The sequence below is a fragment of the Meriones unguiculatus genome, chromosome 19, assembly GCF_030254825.1.
Source record: "Meriones unguiculatus strain TT.TT164.6M chromosome 19, Bangor_MerUng_6.1, whole genome shotgun sequence".
Lineage (NCBI taxonomy): Eukaryota > Metazoa > Chordata > Mammalia > Rodentia > Muridae > Meriones > Meriones unguiculatus.
In genome coordinates this window covers 20,594,904-20,607,707 of record NC_083366.1, presented here as the reverse complement: position 1 = coordinate 20,607,707, position 12,804 = coordinate 20,594,904, and the positions used below count along the sequence as shown (strand labels likewise).

General features: G+C 44.5%; 1 protein-coding gene across 1 annotated transcript in view; it reads right to left on the bottom strand.

Moving 5' to 3' along the window:
- Positions 1 to 12,804, bottom strand: part of Itih5 (inter-alpha-trypsin inhibitor heavy chain 5) — a 95,422-nt gene that overhangs the window by 17,789 nt on the left and 64,829 nt on the right. Inside the window, exon 8 of the mRNA XM_021631834.2 lies at positions 2,470 to 2,638. Coding sequence (XP_021487509.1) covers positions 2,470 to 2,638 — 169 coding nt within the window. The remainder of the gene's footprint in view (positions 1 to 2,469; positions 2,639 to 12,804) is intronic.

Below are 12,804 nucleotides of genomic sequence, written 5' to 3'. Positions count from 1 at the left end.
TAATGATTCTAACAGCTTGAGATGAAACTTGTACATCAAACCCCTTCATTTTAATTCATTAGGTTTTTTTAATTGGCTTGAGGTGAAATGTGTATGTCAAAACGTTTTCACATTCTAAACACTGTTTTTAGTAAAATGTAGAGTAGTTGTGCTGGAAAGGAAACATGTACCATGTTTTAAAAAAATCAAATTATTTTCCTCATTGCTTTCTGTCCTCAAAAAAAAAAAAAATTGGACATAGTGATACTTATCTATATTCCCAGCATTCGGCAAGCTGAGGCAGGAGGATTACTGAGAGTCTGAGGCCACCATGGGCTAGAATGAGACTGTCTCAAAAGAGAAAAACAATAAACAAAAGAAGAAAAGTAGGTGATCTGTGTTCGTGACAGACACATCCACATGTTTTAGTAAACTGCACAGGGTCCAGACAGATGTGAAAGCTGCAGCTGGAACAGAAGCTGACAATTTTTTGAGTCATTAATTTGTCTTTTTTTTTTTTTTTATCACGTATGACTTCATTTCACCTCTGCAAATGTGGACATGAACAAATAGTGGACCTATGTATTGTCTTTCATCCGCACTAACAGCACCAGATCTTTTCTTCCAACCTGAAGCCAGAGAGACCCGGGGCAAGATTTTGTAGACTTAGCTTTCACGCTCACACGCGTGCATCCCGGGCACATCAGGCTCGGCACCAAGGTTGTGCTGAGGCAGGGCGTCTCCTGCGCATGCACCAGCATGGAGTCCTCCGGGAGCATCCCACACAGCTGTCCAGCCAAGCTGCTGAGTGCTCACTGCGCATGCACCTGCACGGAGTCCTCCAGGAGCATCCCACACAGCTGTCCAGCCAAGCTGCTGAGTGCTCGCAGGTGGCCCAGTACCACAAATGGACTACTCCGTTGAATAAAATTGAAGACCACACCTGAACTTAACGCAGATAAGGGAGAATAGACCCCTTATCTCTAGGGCCCTTCAACACACTTGGAATAATTTAACCGTTTCACTCCAAGAGCCAGGCTATCGCCACCCTCTCATTTTATAGATGAGGAAAGAGGCGACTGGCTAATAGGTGGTAGAGCTAGATTCAAATCCAGCAAATCAGGCTTCAAAAGCTGTGCTCCAACTTTAAAAGTACAATTCTTAGAGAATGCGCAGTCCTTTGATGTCCTCCAGGAGAGGGCCGGGCAATGAAGGCTCAACAACAGCAAGAACGAACAAGAGATAGTTTAGTGGTGGAGAGCTCTCACCGCTCTTGAAGAGGATCCAGTTCAGTTTCCAGCACCGGTTTCAGGCACCTCACAACTGTTCTAGGAAGTAGTGCCCTCTTCTGGCCTATGTGGACAGTTGCACACATGTGGTGCACATAAATTCATACATGTACACACATGTGAGAGAGATTATACTATTAAATCTAATCTGTTATTTCTCACTCCCCATGATAAAACAGTTGTGAAAACCGGTGGAAAATGCCAGCATAAATGACGGTGCGGGTCATGTGTGCAAGTTTAACAAGGGGTCGATCTGGGAAATCGGGGTTCTGTCTCAGGTATGGAAGGGTGAATGTTAAGAAAATGACAATCTTTAGCTGGGGGAAGGCTGACCTGAGCATTTTGCATAGTGTTTCCAGACAGTGAAAGTAGACTTAACAGACACAAGAATTCCACAAATAGCGTCTGTGAGTTTGAGAAAGGGTCGGGTAAGTGCTGGTGAGAAGGCTCAGCAAGTAAAGGCATTTGGTGTGCAGGTCTGACAGCGTGAGTTCAGTTCCTGGAGCCCACACAAAGGCTGATGGAGAGAATCAACTCGGCAAAGACATGCCCTGGCCGCCTTATGACCACCATAGTGCATGTATGTGCCCCATTTAAGATGTTTCATTTTTAAAGAAACCACATACAACAACATGGTGGGCAGCAGAGGCGCCTGGCTCACTAGTTTTAGAAAGCTTTGCTGTCTTCTGTTCCTGTCCCAATCTTCCGCACATATACCGGGCACCACACTCAAGGTATGCGTGCAGTGACTTGGCGTCCAGCCCTCTCCTCTTCCCACCCCACATCCACAGCATAGCCCAGGGCACCTGAGACCCAGGATCACTCACCAAGCCACAGCTTAGGTAAGACCATAGCTTGTTTTACAGGGCAGTTCCATCTGCCACTGCTTGAGCACACACAAAATGCAGGATCATGCACTTGGATTCAGTTCTCCATCAAGGGAGAAGTGGCTCAGCAGTTCAGATCACTTCCTGCTCTTCCAGGAGAGCCAAGTTTAGTTCCCAGGACTCACATCAGGTGGCTCTCAACTACCCGTAATTCCAGCTCTACGATTTCCGATGCCTTCTTCTGTTTTCCATGGGCACCCTTTTATGCTTCCTTTGTTAGTACCAGCTTCAACTCTTGAAGCTTTGTCTCTGCAGAGTAAGAGTCAGTGTCCTTGCCAAAGCTTGGCAGGAAGGCTGGCGGGCACCATTCTTACCTCCAGTGGGTGACAGGTGGTACATGTAGAGCTTGCCATTCCTGATGTTCTCAGGAGTCACGGGTACCAAGCGGTCCTTCCACATTTTAATCCGGTTGGAGAACCCAATGATATTGAAACGATCCTGGGGTCGGAGGTCGTTGAGAATTGTGACAAGCGCTTCCCTGGTCTAGGCAAAGACAAAGCCCAAACTGGTCACACGTGAGCCCAAATGTCCATGTGTTCCCTGACTTAGAAACTGACTACCAGGACCAACTTCAGGGTTCGCACTTGATGTCTGCTATGTAAAGAGCACGTACCACCCGCTGGAACATGGTATAAATATGTGACAGTTGAACAGAAGACCCAAGGAAGTGTTTTACTTGGTAATAGGCCACATGCTGCTACCAGCCATGGTATGGCAGACCCCTGCATTTTCACAGCCACCATTCTTTTTCACAACACTTCAATTGAAGTTTGACTTTCTATATGTGCCTACGTGTATACAGGTAAGTATATGAATTCACATTTGACGTGTCACACGAGTGGGTATCCGAGGACATTTTGTGGAAGTTATCTCTTTCTGCCATAGGAGTCCTACGAACTGAACACAAGATATTAGGTCTGATAGCAAACATCTTTGCTGTCTGGCCATCTGACAGGCCCCAGCCACCATTCTCTTGAGCCATTATGTTCTTCCATGCTGTTTTGTCCATATCTTTCGACTTAGAAGCCATTCATCCTTGTCCAGTACCCAGAAAGTTCTCACTATGAAAGTTTCCTCACTGCTGTCATTTCTTCTTCTAAGCTGGCCCTCCACTTAACATGCTCCTACCATAAAGCACATTTCAGAGTAATGATGGCATATTTTATGTTATTTATTTATTTTTTTTTTAATGGATGTTACGTTCTCTGTAGGTGGGTTCCACTCATCACCCTATTCCCCCCAGTAACATTCAGGAAGTGGCAGACACGGGTAGCGGTGAATGAATGACTTAATATTTAATAAAATAAATTAAATTAAATTTAATTTATAAATTAAAGAATAAAATTAAAGAAAATATTTCTGTGGTGGTCTGAAAAAAATAGTCCACATAGGCTCATAGAGAGTGGCATTATTTAAAATTATTAGACTTGTGTCCTTGTTGGAGTAGGTGTGGCCTTACTGAAGGAAGTGTGTTACATGACAAGTACAGACTAAACCTCTGAACTTTAAGCTAGCCCCAACTAAATAATTTTCTTTATGAGAGTTGCCAAGGTCATGGTGTCTCTTCACAGTAGAAGAATTTTGACTAAGACAATGTTATTTTTTCAAAGATTTTCTTACATTTGTTTATTTGTGTACGGGAATAAGGTGTGTGTGTGCCTGTACATTGTCATGTGTGGAGGTCAAAGGACAATTTGTGAGGGTAGTTCTCTCTTTCCATATGTGCATCCTAGATAGTTGAGTCAGCTTATAAGGTTTGGTGGCAAGAACTTTTATCCACTGAGCCATTTCTTGGGGAACTGTCATGGGATTTTAAAATATTACAAAAATCTCTGAACCAGAGTGACATGGGGATATTCTATAAAGAAAAGAGTCTGAAGCTGGTTGTGGCAGGGCACACTTGTGATCCCAGCACTCAGGAGTAGTGCAGGACTGAGGCTAGGACCAGTGTGAGCTACATAGTGACATTTTGTCTCTAAGAGCTGAGAGAGGGGTAGTGGGAAAGAAAGAATGGATAAGAGTAGGAGAGGAAAGAAGAGAGGAGAGGAGAGGGGAGAAGAGGAGGGAAGGGGAGAAGATGGGAGTGAACGAAAAGAGGAGAGGAGAGGGAAGAAGGGGGGGAAATCCAGAACCCAAAGGAAGCAAAAGAACTGGGTAGCATAGAGAATAGAAAGTAAAAAGAACTAAGCAAAACTCCTTGAAAAGGGAGTATAAGTGAATTTGGGGGATGATAACTGGGTAAAGGTGACATGTTTTGCATAAAAAGAAACTATAGAAACACAAAAAGAGAAAAAGTCTAAGCCTGGACAAAAGATTTCATGATCACACAGAGATACTGTGTCAACTCTGCCGTGTCTCATCAGTCTTGTCATCAGACATTTGAAGAACCTCAGTGTATGAAGTTTAGGACCTGCATTACACAGTCACCACAGCAATGACCCTGAGCACATTAATTACCCTCTGTTCAGCCCTGGGCAGGAAGCTCTGTGGCGTACATAGCTGCTCCTACGTTATCTCATTGGTAAAACCAGGATGACCATGGCCTGGCTCATCAGTCATGAAGGTTAAATCAGGGATAAGATGAAAGGTGCCTAGAAGGGAGCCCAGCACGTAGTAGGTGGGTTTCCTGTTGCTGGGGTCCAGTGGGAAGATCCAGGAGAATTCAGAGAAGCAGCGGCTTCTAGGGGCAAGCTTGCAAAGTAATGGGTGGGACAGAATGTACGTTTGCTCTAGCACCATGCTGGCCTTTCCTTGGGTATTGTGGGTCCTGATCCATAACCTTGGTCCAGACAGTACTGTAAATTCTACCTCTCCCCCTACCCCTGGGAAACTCCCAGTACTTTCAATTCTCCCTTCTGATGGATCCCCTCTTCTTCACTCCCTAGTCATCTTTCCATCTCATATCGAGGTGCCCAGTCTAAGCTCTCACAATCCAAGTCTTGAATTCCAAAGGAACCTACAAGACCAACTGCAGAAAACTATGTGTCTGTGTTTAAAACTCTCCATTACACCCTCTCCCAGAGAGCTTAGAGAGCTTCTTCCCCAAGCTTGCATTTGCCCAACTTCCTGGTGATTCCTGCTGAATTATTGTTCCTTGAATTCCCACCATTTATTCATTCTGGGGGCCTGGAAAAGCAGCGGAGTCTGGAAGTATGCAGAAGATAATGATGGTGGTTGTGCGGGTGATACTAACAGCCACTATTTCTACACCACGCTGAATGCAAGACTCATTCCTGGCTCATTCCGCATACTCATTGGTGGTAAAACCTTGGTCGTATTCCTATTTGTATGATGCAACTGAGGTATAGAGAGATTAAGAATCATGTCCATAGGAAACTGGATTAAAATGCAGGAAGTCCCATGCCAGGACCCATACTGGCATCCAAGACAGTGGGATCTGCAGCTCCAAAACCATTGGAAGCCAAGCATACTGAGTTAGAGCCTTTCCAGAGTGCAGGTTGTTTTGGAAACCCTCCCAGCTTGCCTGCCAGGCTGTTTCTTTCTTTGTTTCATTCAGTTCATTTTTTTTTTTTGGCCACAACTAAGAGATTCATCCTCTATAACATCCATGCAGAAAGGACTGTAGGAATTCCACATGCATCGAGAAATGAGAGCAATGGGCATATTTCATTAGTTGTGTCTCTGCATCCTTCCTGGGGCTGCCTCCCAGAGCCCATCTCCTCATCCTTCCCAGGGATGCCCCCTACTCCCAGTTCTTGCAGGAAGAGAGAAGCATGGGAACACTTATTGTCCCTCTGTTCTGTGTCTTCTCCTCCTACTGGCTCCAGGCTTTCTTTCAGAAGCAGAATATTGAAGCAGAGGGTTTCTTTTCACCTTCCCAGAGCTGATTCCCACCCCCAGGAAATATGACGGACTCTTCTGAGACAATACAAAATGCTAGCGCTTCCTCAGGGACATCTGTGAGATGCTCTGCCATGAGGGCATATCCTTCATAGAGCTCTGTTAGCTCTGGCTTCTGGAGGTCCTTCCCTCTGCCTGGTTCTGTCAGCCACAGAACTTTCTTATTACTCCTTTAATGGAAGAGTCCAAGAGTGGCTTTTTCAGTCAAATTTCCAACCAGACTCTCATACCTCATTCATCACCTGCCCACCCCCGCAGCAGATTTATCTTTATCCAGGGAGCAACCACCAATCCTCTCCTCCCAGACTTTCAGATTCACCTCTGAGATGGGCTTCTCTCTAAATTCAGGACAACTTGTCAATCAGTTTTCCAGGCAGGACCTTGGGCAGCTCAGATTCAACTTGCTGAAAACTGGAAACTTTATTTTCTTCTTGGAATCTGTTATCCTTTGCTCTGCTCTCTATCTCGGGCAAAGGAACCTTAGAAGCCCCAGAGTCCAACTAAAAAAGGTGGACATTGTGTCCAGTTTTCTTCCTCTCTCACCTGCAGCCCCCAAGTCCGTCAGCATCCCATCCTGGAATTTCAGGATTTCTTCTTTCTAAATATCCTCAGGATTGTAATCTGAGTGTTTACCATCTATCTGTTGTTTTCTTTCATTTTATTTATTAACTTACCTAATTTGAGATAGGGATGTAGCCTAAGATGACCTGAAATATGACATATAGTTCAGATGGGCCACCAACTCATGGGTTCTCCAGCTTCACCTGCCCCAGTGCTGACTGTCTAGGCATGTGCCACCATCTCTGGTAGCTGTGGTAGTGGTGACAGCTCCTCTTCCCCTCCTTCTCTTCCCCTCCTCTTCTTGAGTCTCACTATATATCCCCTGGCTACCCCAGAATCACAGAGTTTCTCCTGCTCCTTCTCCCTTCTCCCTCTGACTTCTAAATTCCAAAATTAAAGTCATTTCTAAAATAACAGAAGAAAAGCATAAAACTCACACAGTTGTGCTCAGCTAGAAACAACCACTGTGAAAATGCTGCTGTTCCTTCAGAAACTCTCCCATCTCTCTGTGAAAGAGAGATTCACAGAAGCAAACAAACAAATGAAAAACAACAAGAAGAGAAAAATAAATGGACTTAAGAACAGAGAGGCAGAGAGGTAACAGACAGATCTAATTTTGTTAAGGAATGTGATGACTGTACAAAAGAAAATCAAATGGGTCTTTGGGAGCTGTGCTGGCTAGTGGTTGTTATTAACTTGACAGAATCTATACTTGCCTGTGAGATGGGCCTCTGACCATGCCCATGGAAAATCATCTTGATTAATTGGAGTGGCAAGACCCATCCACTGAAGGGGACACTATGCCCTGGTTGGGAGCCAGGGCTATATAAATGACGAAAGAGAATGGAGCAGAAGAAGCTTCCGTCATTTTGCCTATTGACAATGGATGTGCTGTGATTAGCTGCTTCAAGTTCCTGCCACTTGACCTGCCTGCTGTGTGAGGCAGAATAAATACTTCTCTCTTAGCTTGATTTTTTTTTCAGAGTGCTTTATCATAGCAATGTGGAAAAAAAAAACTAATGCAGGAACCAAGGGCAGAGTGATGGCCCATCACTGAGGTATGAGCAGTAGGTTCACAGAGGCTGAGGCACAGACTACAGTAAGAATGTGTAGTTTGATGTCTGCCAATGTGAGTGGGGGGTCCCAACGTACACACAGTGGCCTCCTTTGGGGAACTGCTCATCCTGGGCTCCTTGCTTTTGTTTTCATTGACAGCTGGCTGGGAATGACAGGTGTCATTCCCCAACAGAGCATCTAGGCTCCTGAAAGGTCTGTGACTGAGAATGACAATAAACAGGTGTTCTCTTTAGGCTGTATCTCTAGGAGCTCAAATCCACAGCTCCGAGTGACCTGAAACTGTCTAGGCTGTGGCTCAGGGGCCCTTGCCAAAAAAAAAAAAAAAGTATCCTAAAAACCTTGAGAGCAATCAGCCTATCTCCTTTGTGGGTATTTTCCCCATCATGTTGAATATTCTCTGTAGTTATTTAGTCTCCCTAACTCCCTCTTGGATCAGTTACTACTCAGGCCTCAAGATCTTGTTAGGCCTCAGTTGTGACTTATCCTCACATGTATTGAGAGAAGGCAGGCCAGCAGCCACAGTTGCTCCATTTCCAGTCCCATGAGAGCTGCCTGTGGGGATCTCCCAACCCATCACAGAGGGAGCTGAGAGACAGCTACTGCAACTGCCTACAAACGCTCCACCCTCCCTTAACCTTTGACTGGCCCTTTTATCCACCTTGATGGCCTGATCAGCCTCAGAGCATTGCCTTCCCTACAAGGAAGGATCTAGAGGGAAGTGGTGACCAGCCGCAGAGCAGAGTCAGCATTAACAGGCTCCCACTGACCTTTCTCTGCATCATACTCTCAAGCTGAAGATTAACAGAAGCCTAGTCAACCTTTCTCCAAGAAGACAGCCCAGAAACAGGCCTACTGCATTCTAGAAAGATCAGAGAAGCCCGGAGAGGGGGAAAAAATGTGTACTCTAAACTTCTCTGAGCTTTGGAACTGTCCTGGAGGGAAAGGAATAAAACATGAAGGTCTGAATTGAATCCCCTTTGGGGTGTCTACCAAACCAGACAAAGTTGATTTCAGCTAAGATGTTTACGTTTGATGAAGTGATGGAGAGGGTGAGCTGCTACCTACCAAATGCCCTTCTGAGGCCAGAGACAGAAACTATGGAAACTCCAGGAAACCACATTGCTTAGATTTCTTCTTTCATTCTCAAATCTTTCTTGGGGACTTACACATAGGAGAGAAGCCAAGGATCCCCCAAATGTGATACAAGAAGCAATGGTACCACTAAATCCATTCGTGAATAGGTGACTAAGGTCATTAAAGTGCTTACTCTTCAAACATAAAGAGTTGAGTATGAACCTCGGAGCGCACATATAAAAAGCCAAATGGGATGGCACACACTTTTTCTTGTGCTAGGGAGACAAAGCCTGGTGGTACTTGGAGATTGCTGGCCAAGGATTCGAGCCTAATTAGGTCCCAGTGAGAGACCTTGTCTCAAAACCAAAGCAAAAACCAAAAAGACCTTCCCCAAAACACAGTGCTACTTCCTGAGGAAGGACGCTTGAGGTTGACCTCTGGCCTCTTTACACAGGAAAACAAACAATGCTCCCATATGAACACATGCTATCCTCTGCCCCTCAACATGGACTCAGTGTACCTACATCACACATACACACACACACACACACACAAATAGATATATAAAATTAATTAAAACCATGAATGGTGGTAAATGTCTATAATACCACCACTTGGGAGGCTAAGGCAGGAGGAACACAAGTTTGAGTCCAGCTTGGGCTACATAGTTATATCCTGTCTCCCTAATTTTGATGCACTATGTAGAATTTCAGTGGAGGAAAATGCAATCAGGGGTGGTGTAGTCTGATTAGAGAGAGGGGCTAAACACCTGATATCGGAACGTTACTTATGCTCCCAACAAGTCAATGTCCTTATTTAATCCCACAAGACACAGAGTCGAGGGAGGTTCAGATCATGCATAGCAATTGCAGGGTGGTTGCTCTGTAGGGGGAGCTGGGGACACTTGTGAGTAAGCAGTTGTAAAGAGGCAAGAAAACCAAATGGAAGTGTCTTTGGAGAGAAAGACGAGGAATTCACGGCAGGTCTGCTGAGAATGAAGAGAACTCTTACAGAGATCAGCTGCAAGAAGCCCCTGAAAGGCATATGCCAGTTCCCAACAGTGCCAGTCCACACTCACCAGCCATCCATGTACCCTTGCTGACACACATTGTCTAGACACGTCATCAGGAAAGACCTTGAATCTTTCAGGCTGGATTTGGACAAAAGAGTATAGAAAGAAATGCAAAAATATTGAAAAATATGCAAAAATGAATGCAGTGTCTATATGTAGATGAATGGATATAAGTATATTTATTTTGCCTAGTAAAGTGAAACCTTGGCATGGGTACGGACATTAGACAAGATCCCTTCTAAACCTAGGTATTAATATCTTAAAGGTTATAGATTATTCTTTGCTTAACACTGTTCTATTGCAACAAACTCCTCATACTGTGTGTACTTTCCTTGGATGTAAAGAAGAATGAAGTGTTTTCTTTCCAAACAACATCTTAGAAGTCCATTCCAGTTCTGCCTTAGGTTGACTATGACATAAGTTTTAATCTTCATGAAATTCACTCAGGTATCAGCCAGGATACCAAAGCACACACTCTGCTTCAAATCTTTCTTCCATTCCTATGGATGGCACTGGTTCTTCTTGCTCCAACGAATGTGGATGAGCAACATTCCTTAGTCTCCTCAATGGTGCTCATGGAAGGCAGAGTTGGGCTCCAAGACATGCAGCCTCTATTCATTTTTCACCCTTAGGGAAGGCAGCTCTGTTTTACGCACTGTGGGTCCTGCATTAAGCTACACTTGCAGACAAGAGTTGGAACTCTTCCTCTCCATCTTCCCAGCAAAACCACGCCCATGCAGCTGCAGGCTCTTGGCACAGCCCTCAAAGGCACAAGCTCTCCCCTATGGCAGCTATTGTGCAGTGAATAATGATAAGTGTCCAATAAGACCCTCAAAGAGAGGTCAGTGAAAGCCCATGCCAAGCCCAGCTGTTGCCCACTCCTCCCCTCTCCTTCCATCAGGGTACCCGCTGACACAGCTCTTCTCAAATAGCTCTGCATCTGTGTCAAGCCACACAGGAACTAATTGACACAGAAGGCTTTTGTACCACCAGTCCTAAGTTGTTGGGCATAAGACAAGTGGAACCCATGACATCATAGATGAATTCAAGTTCAAGGGCATGAGTTATTAGTCACACTGTGTGTTCAGTACAATGATGGATTTGTCCCTCCACTCATGCCCACATGCACGTCATTCTAAAATGTTTACCAAGGAGCTGACATTTCTCTTTCATTGGTCCCATGGCCCTTTTCAATGAACCCAAGAGAAAAATATCTTAAAGCACATAGTTTAAAGTATCCCAACAAAGAGGTCAAAGACTTTCTGAGAGTCTGATTAGAACCACAAAAGAGAATGGCTATCTGAAAACATAAGCTGTGAAACCATCCCTCTAGTTCTGAGAAACAGTGTAGAAAATGGAATGAGCCCAAGACACACTGGAGTCCACAGTGGCCAGCGAAAAGTATGCCTGCACTGCCTCCTCTTGACCTGTCAATCATGTCCTCTTCCTCTAGGAAGGAGGTTCTCAAGAAGCAAGTACATTGAGAAGCAATGTTATTCAGCCACAAACACTAAAAGCAACAGGATTGCAATCTTATTATTTTTCCTATAACAGTGTGAAAATAAATTTTAAGTGGACAGTTTGGACTACACGTCATGAGGTCCTCAGGTGTTTTTAGAACAGTGCAAATCTTCTGCTTATTATCGCTGGGATTATAGGGGGTGGGCTGCCATACTTGTCTTGATTTCCTTTCAATTCCCACTCCACTGTTCATCTCCCCAAAGCAGGGCACATTTCATTTCAGACTCAGAAAGCAATCGGATCCCGTGCAAGAACAGAAAGCTCTCTTAAATGTATCCCCTCATCCCTAGGTCTAAATGTTAATATTACTTCAGAGTGAGTCTAAGCTTAGAGTGATAGTTAGAAATAAAATTCTGCCTAAACTCAACCTTAACATTTGTTAAAGTTAACAAGATGTTTAGATCCTAAAATAATATCTGCAACATAAGCATAGCTTGATCTCTTTAGTCTTTGTGCTTGCATGACATCACTCCAACATGAGGGACAGACTGCATGATTTCAACCTCTGGCTCAAGTTAAGATAAGTTTCCAGTGCCTTCACTGTGCTTTGACAAATGTGTTAAACATTAACCTAATGATGTTATGGCATATTTTTCTAGAAATCTCATTGCCAGTAATATTTCTTTACATCTTCATGACACGCTAGGCACATCAATGTTTTTCATATTGGATATGTAAAATATTCAAACATCATTACAGTTCTGGTTTTCGGGACAAGGTCTCATGTACCCCAGGCTGTCCTTAAACTCATGCAGCTGAGAAGAATGGCCTTAAACTTTTGATCTGCTTGCTTCTACCTCCAGAGTGCTGGGATTACAGAGGTGCACCACCACACCCTGCTTTTATGCGGTGCTGGGTATCAACTCCAGGGCTTTTTCACGTTCACAAGCGCTCTAGCAGCTGAGCTACAGCCCAGTGCTGGGTTTATTTCCCTGGTTCTCTTTTTGTGAAAGGTCAATGCTTGAGCTAATTTATGCACATTGTCAATGCCATAGCTCTCACCCTAGCCAGAATACAAGCTTACCATACTCTCTTGTTTACCCTATCAAAAATGCAGCCTGTTTCTCTCGGTAGATTTGTTACAGGTGGAAGATGAGATGTCCTCCACAGGCTGGTATGTTAGACGCTTGGTCCAAGCTGTCGGCACTATTTTGTGGAAGCTTCATGAGGTGGGCCCTCGTTGGAGAAACAGACCATAGGTGGGGGCAGGGAAAACATGTTTAGGTCTGTCCTTTTCCCAGGTCTCTGTCTCACTTCGTCTATCCTGTCTACCAGAGGTAAGCAGTCTCCTCCTCCAGATGCTCCTGCCTCCTTTGACACTGCTTGGCCACAGTGGCTTAGGATCAGTCAGCCACTAGACGCTGAAATGTCTGAATTGTGAACTAAAATAAAGCCTTCCTCTTTCAGGCTGTTCTCTCAAGTACACAAAAGTAACTCACTCGAGGCTGCAGGTGGTTGTCCCTGGGTATGGCTTCTTTCTCCA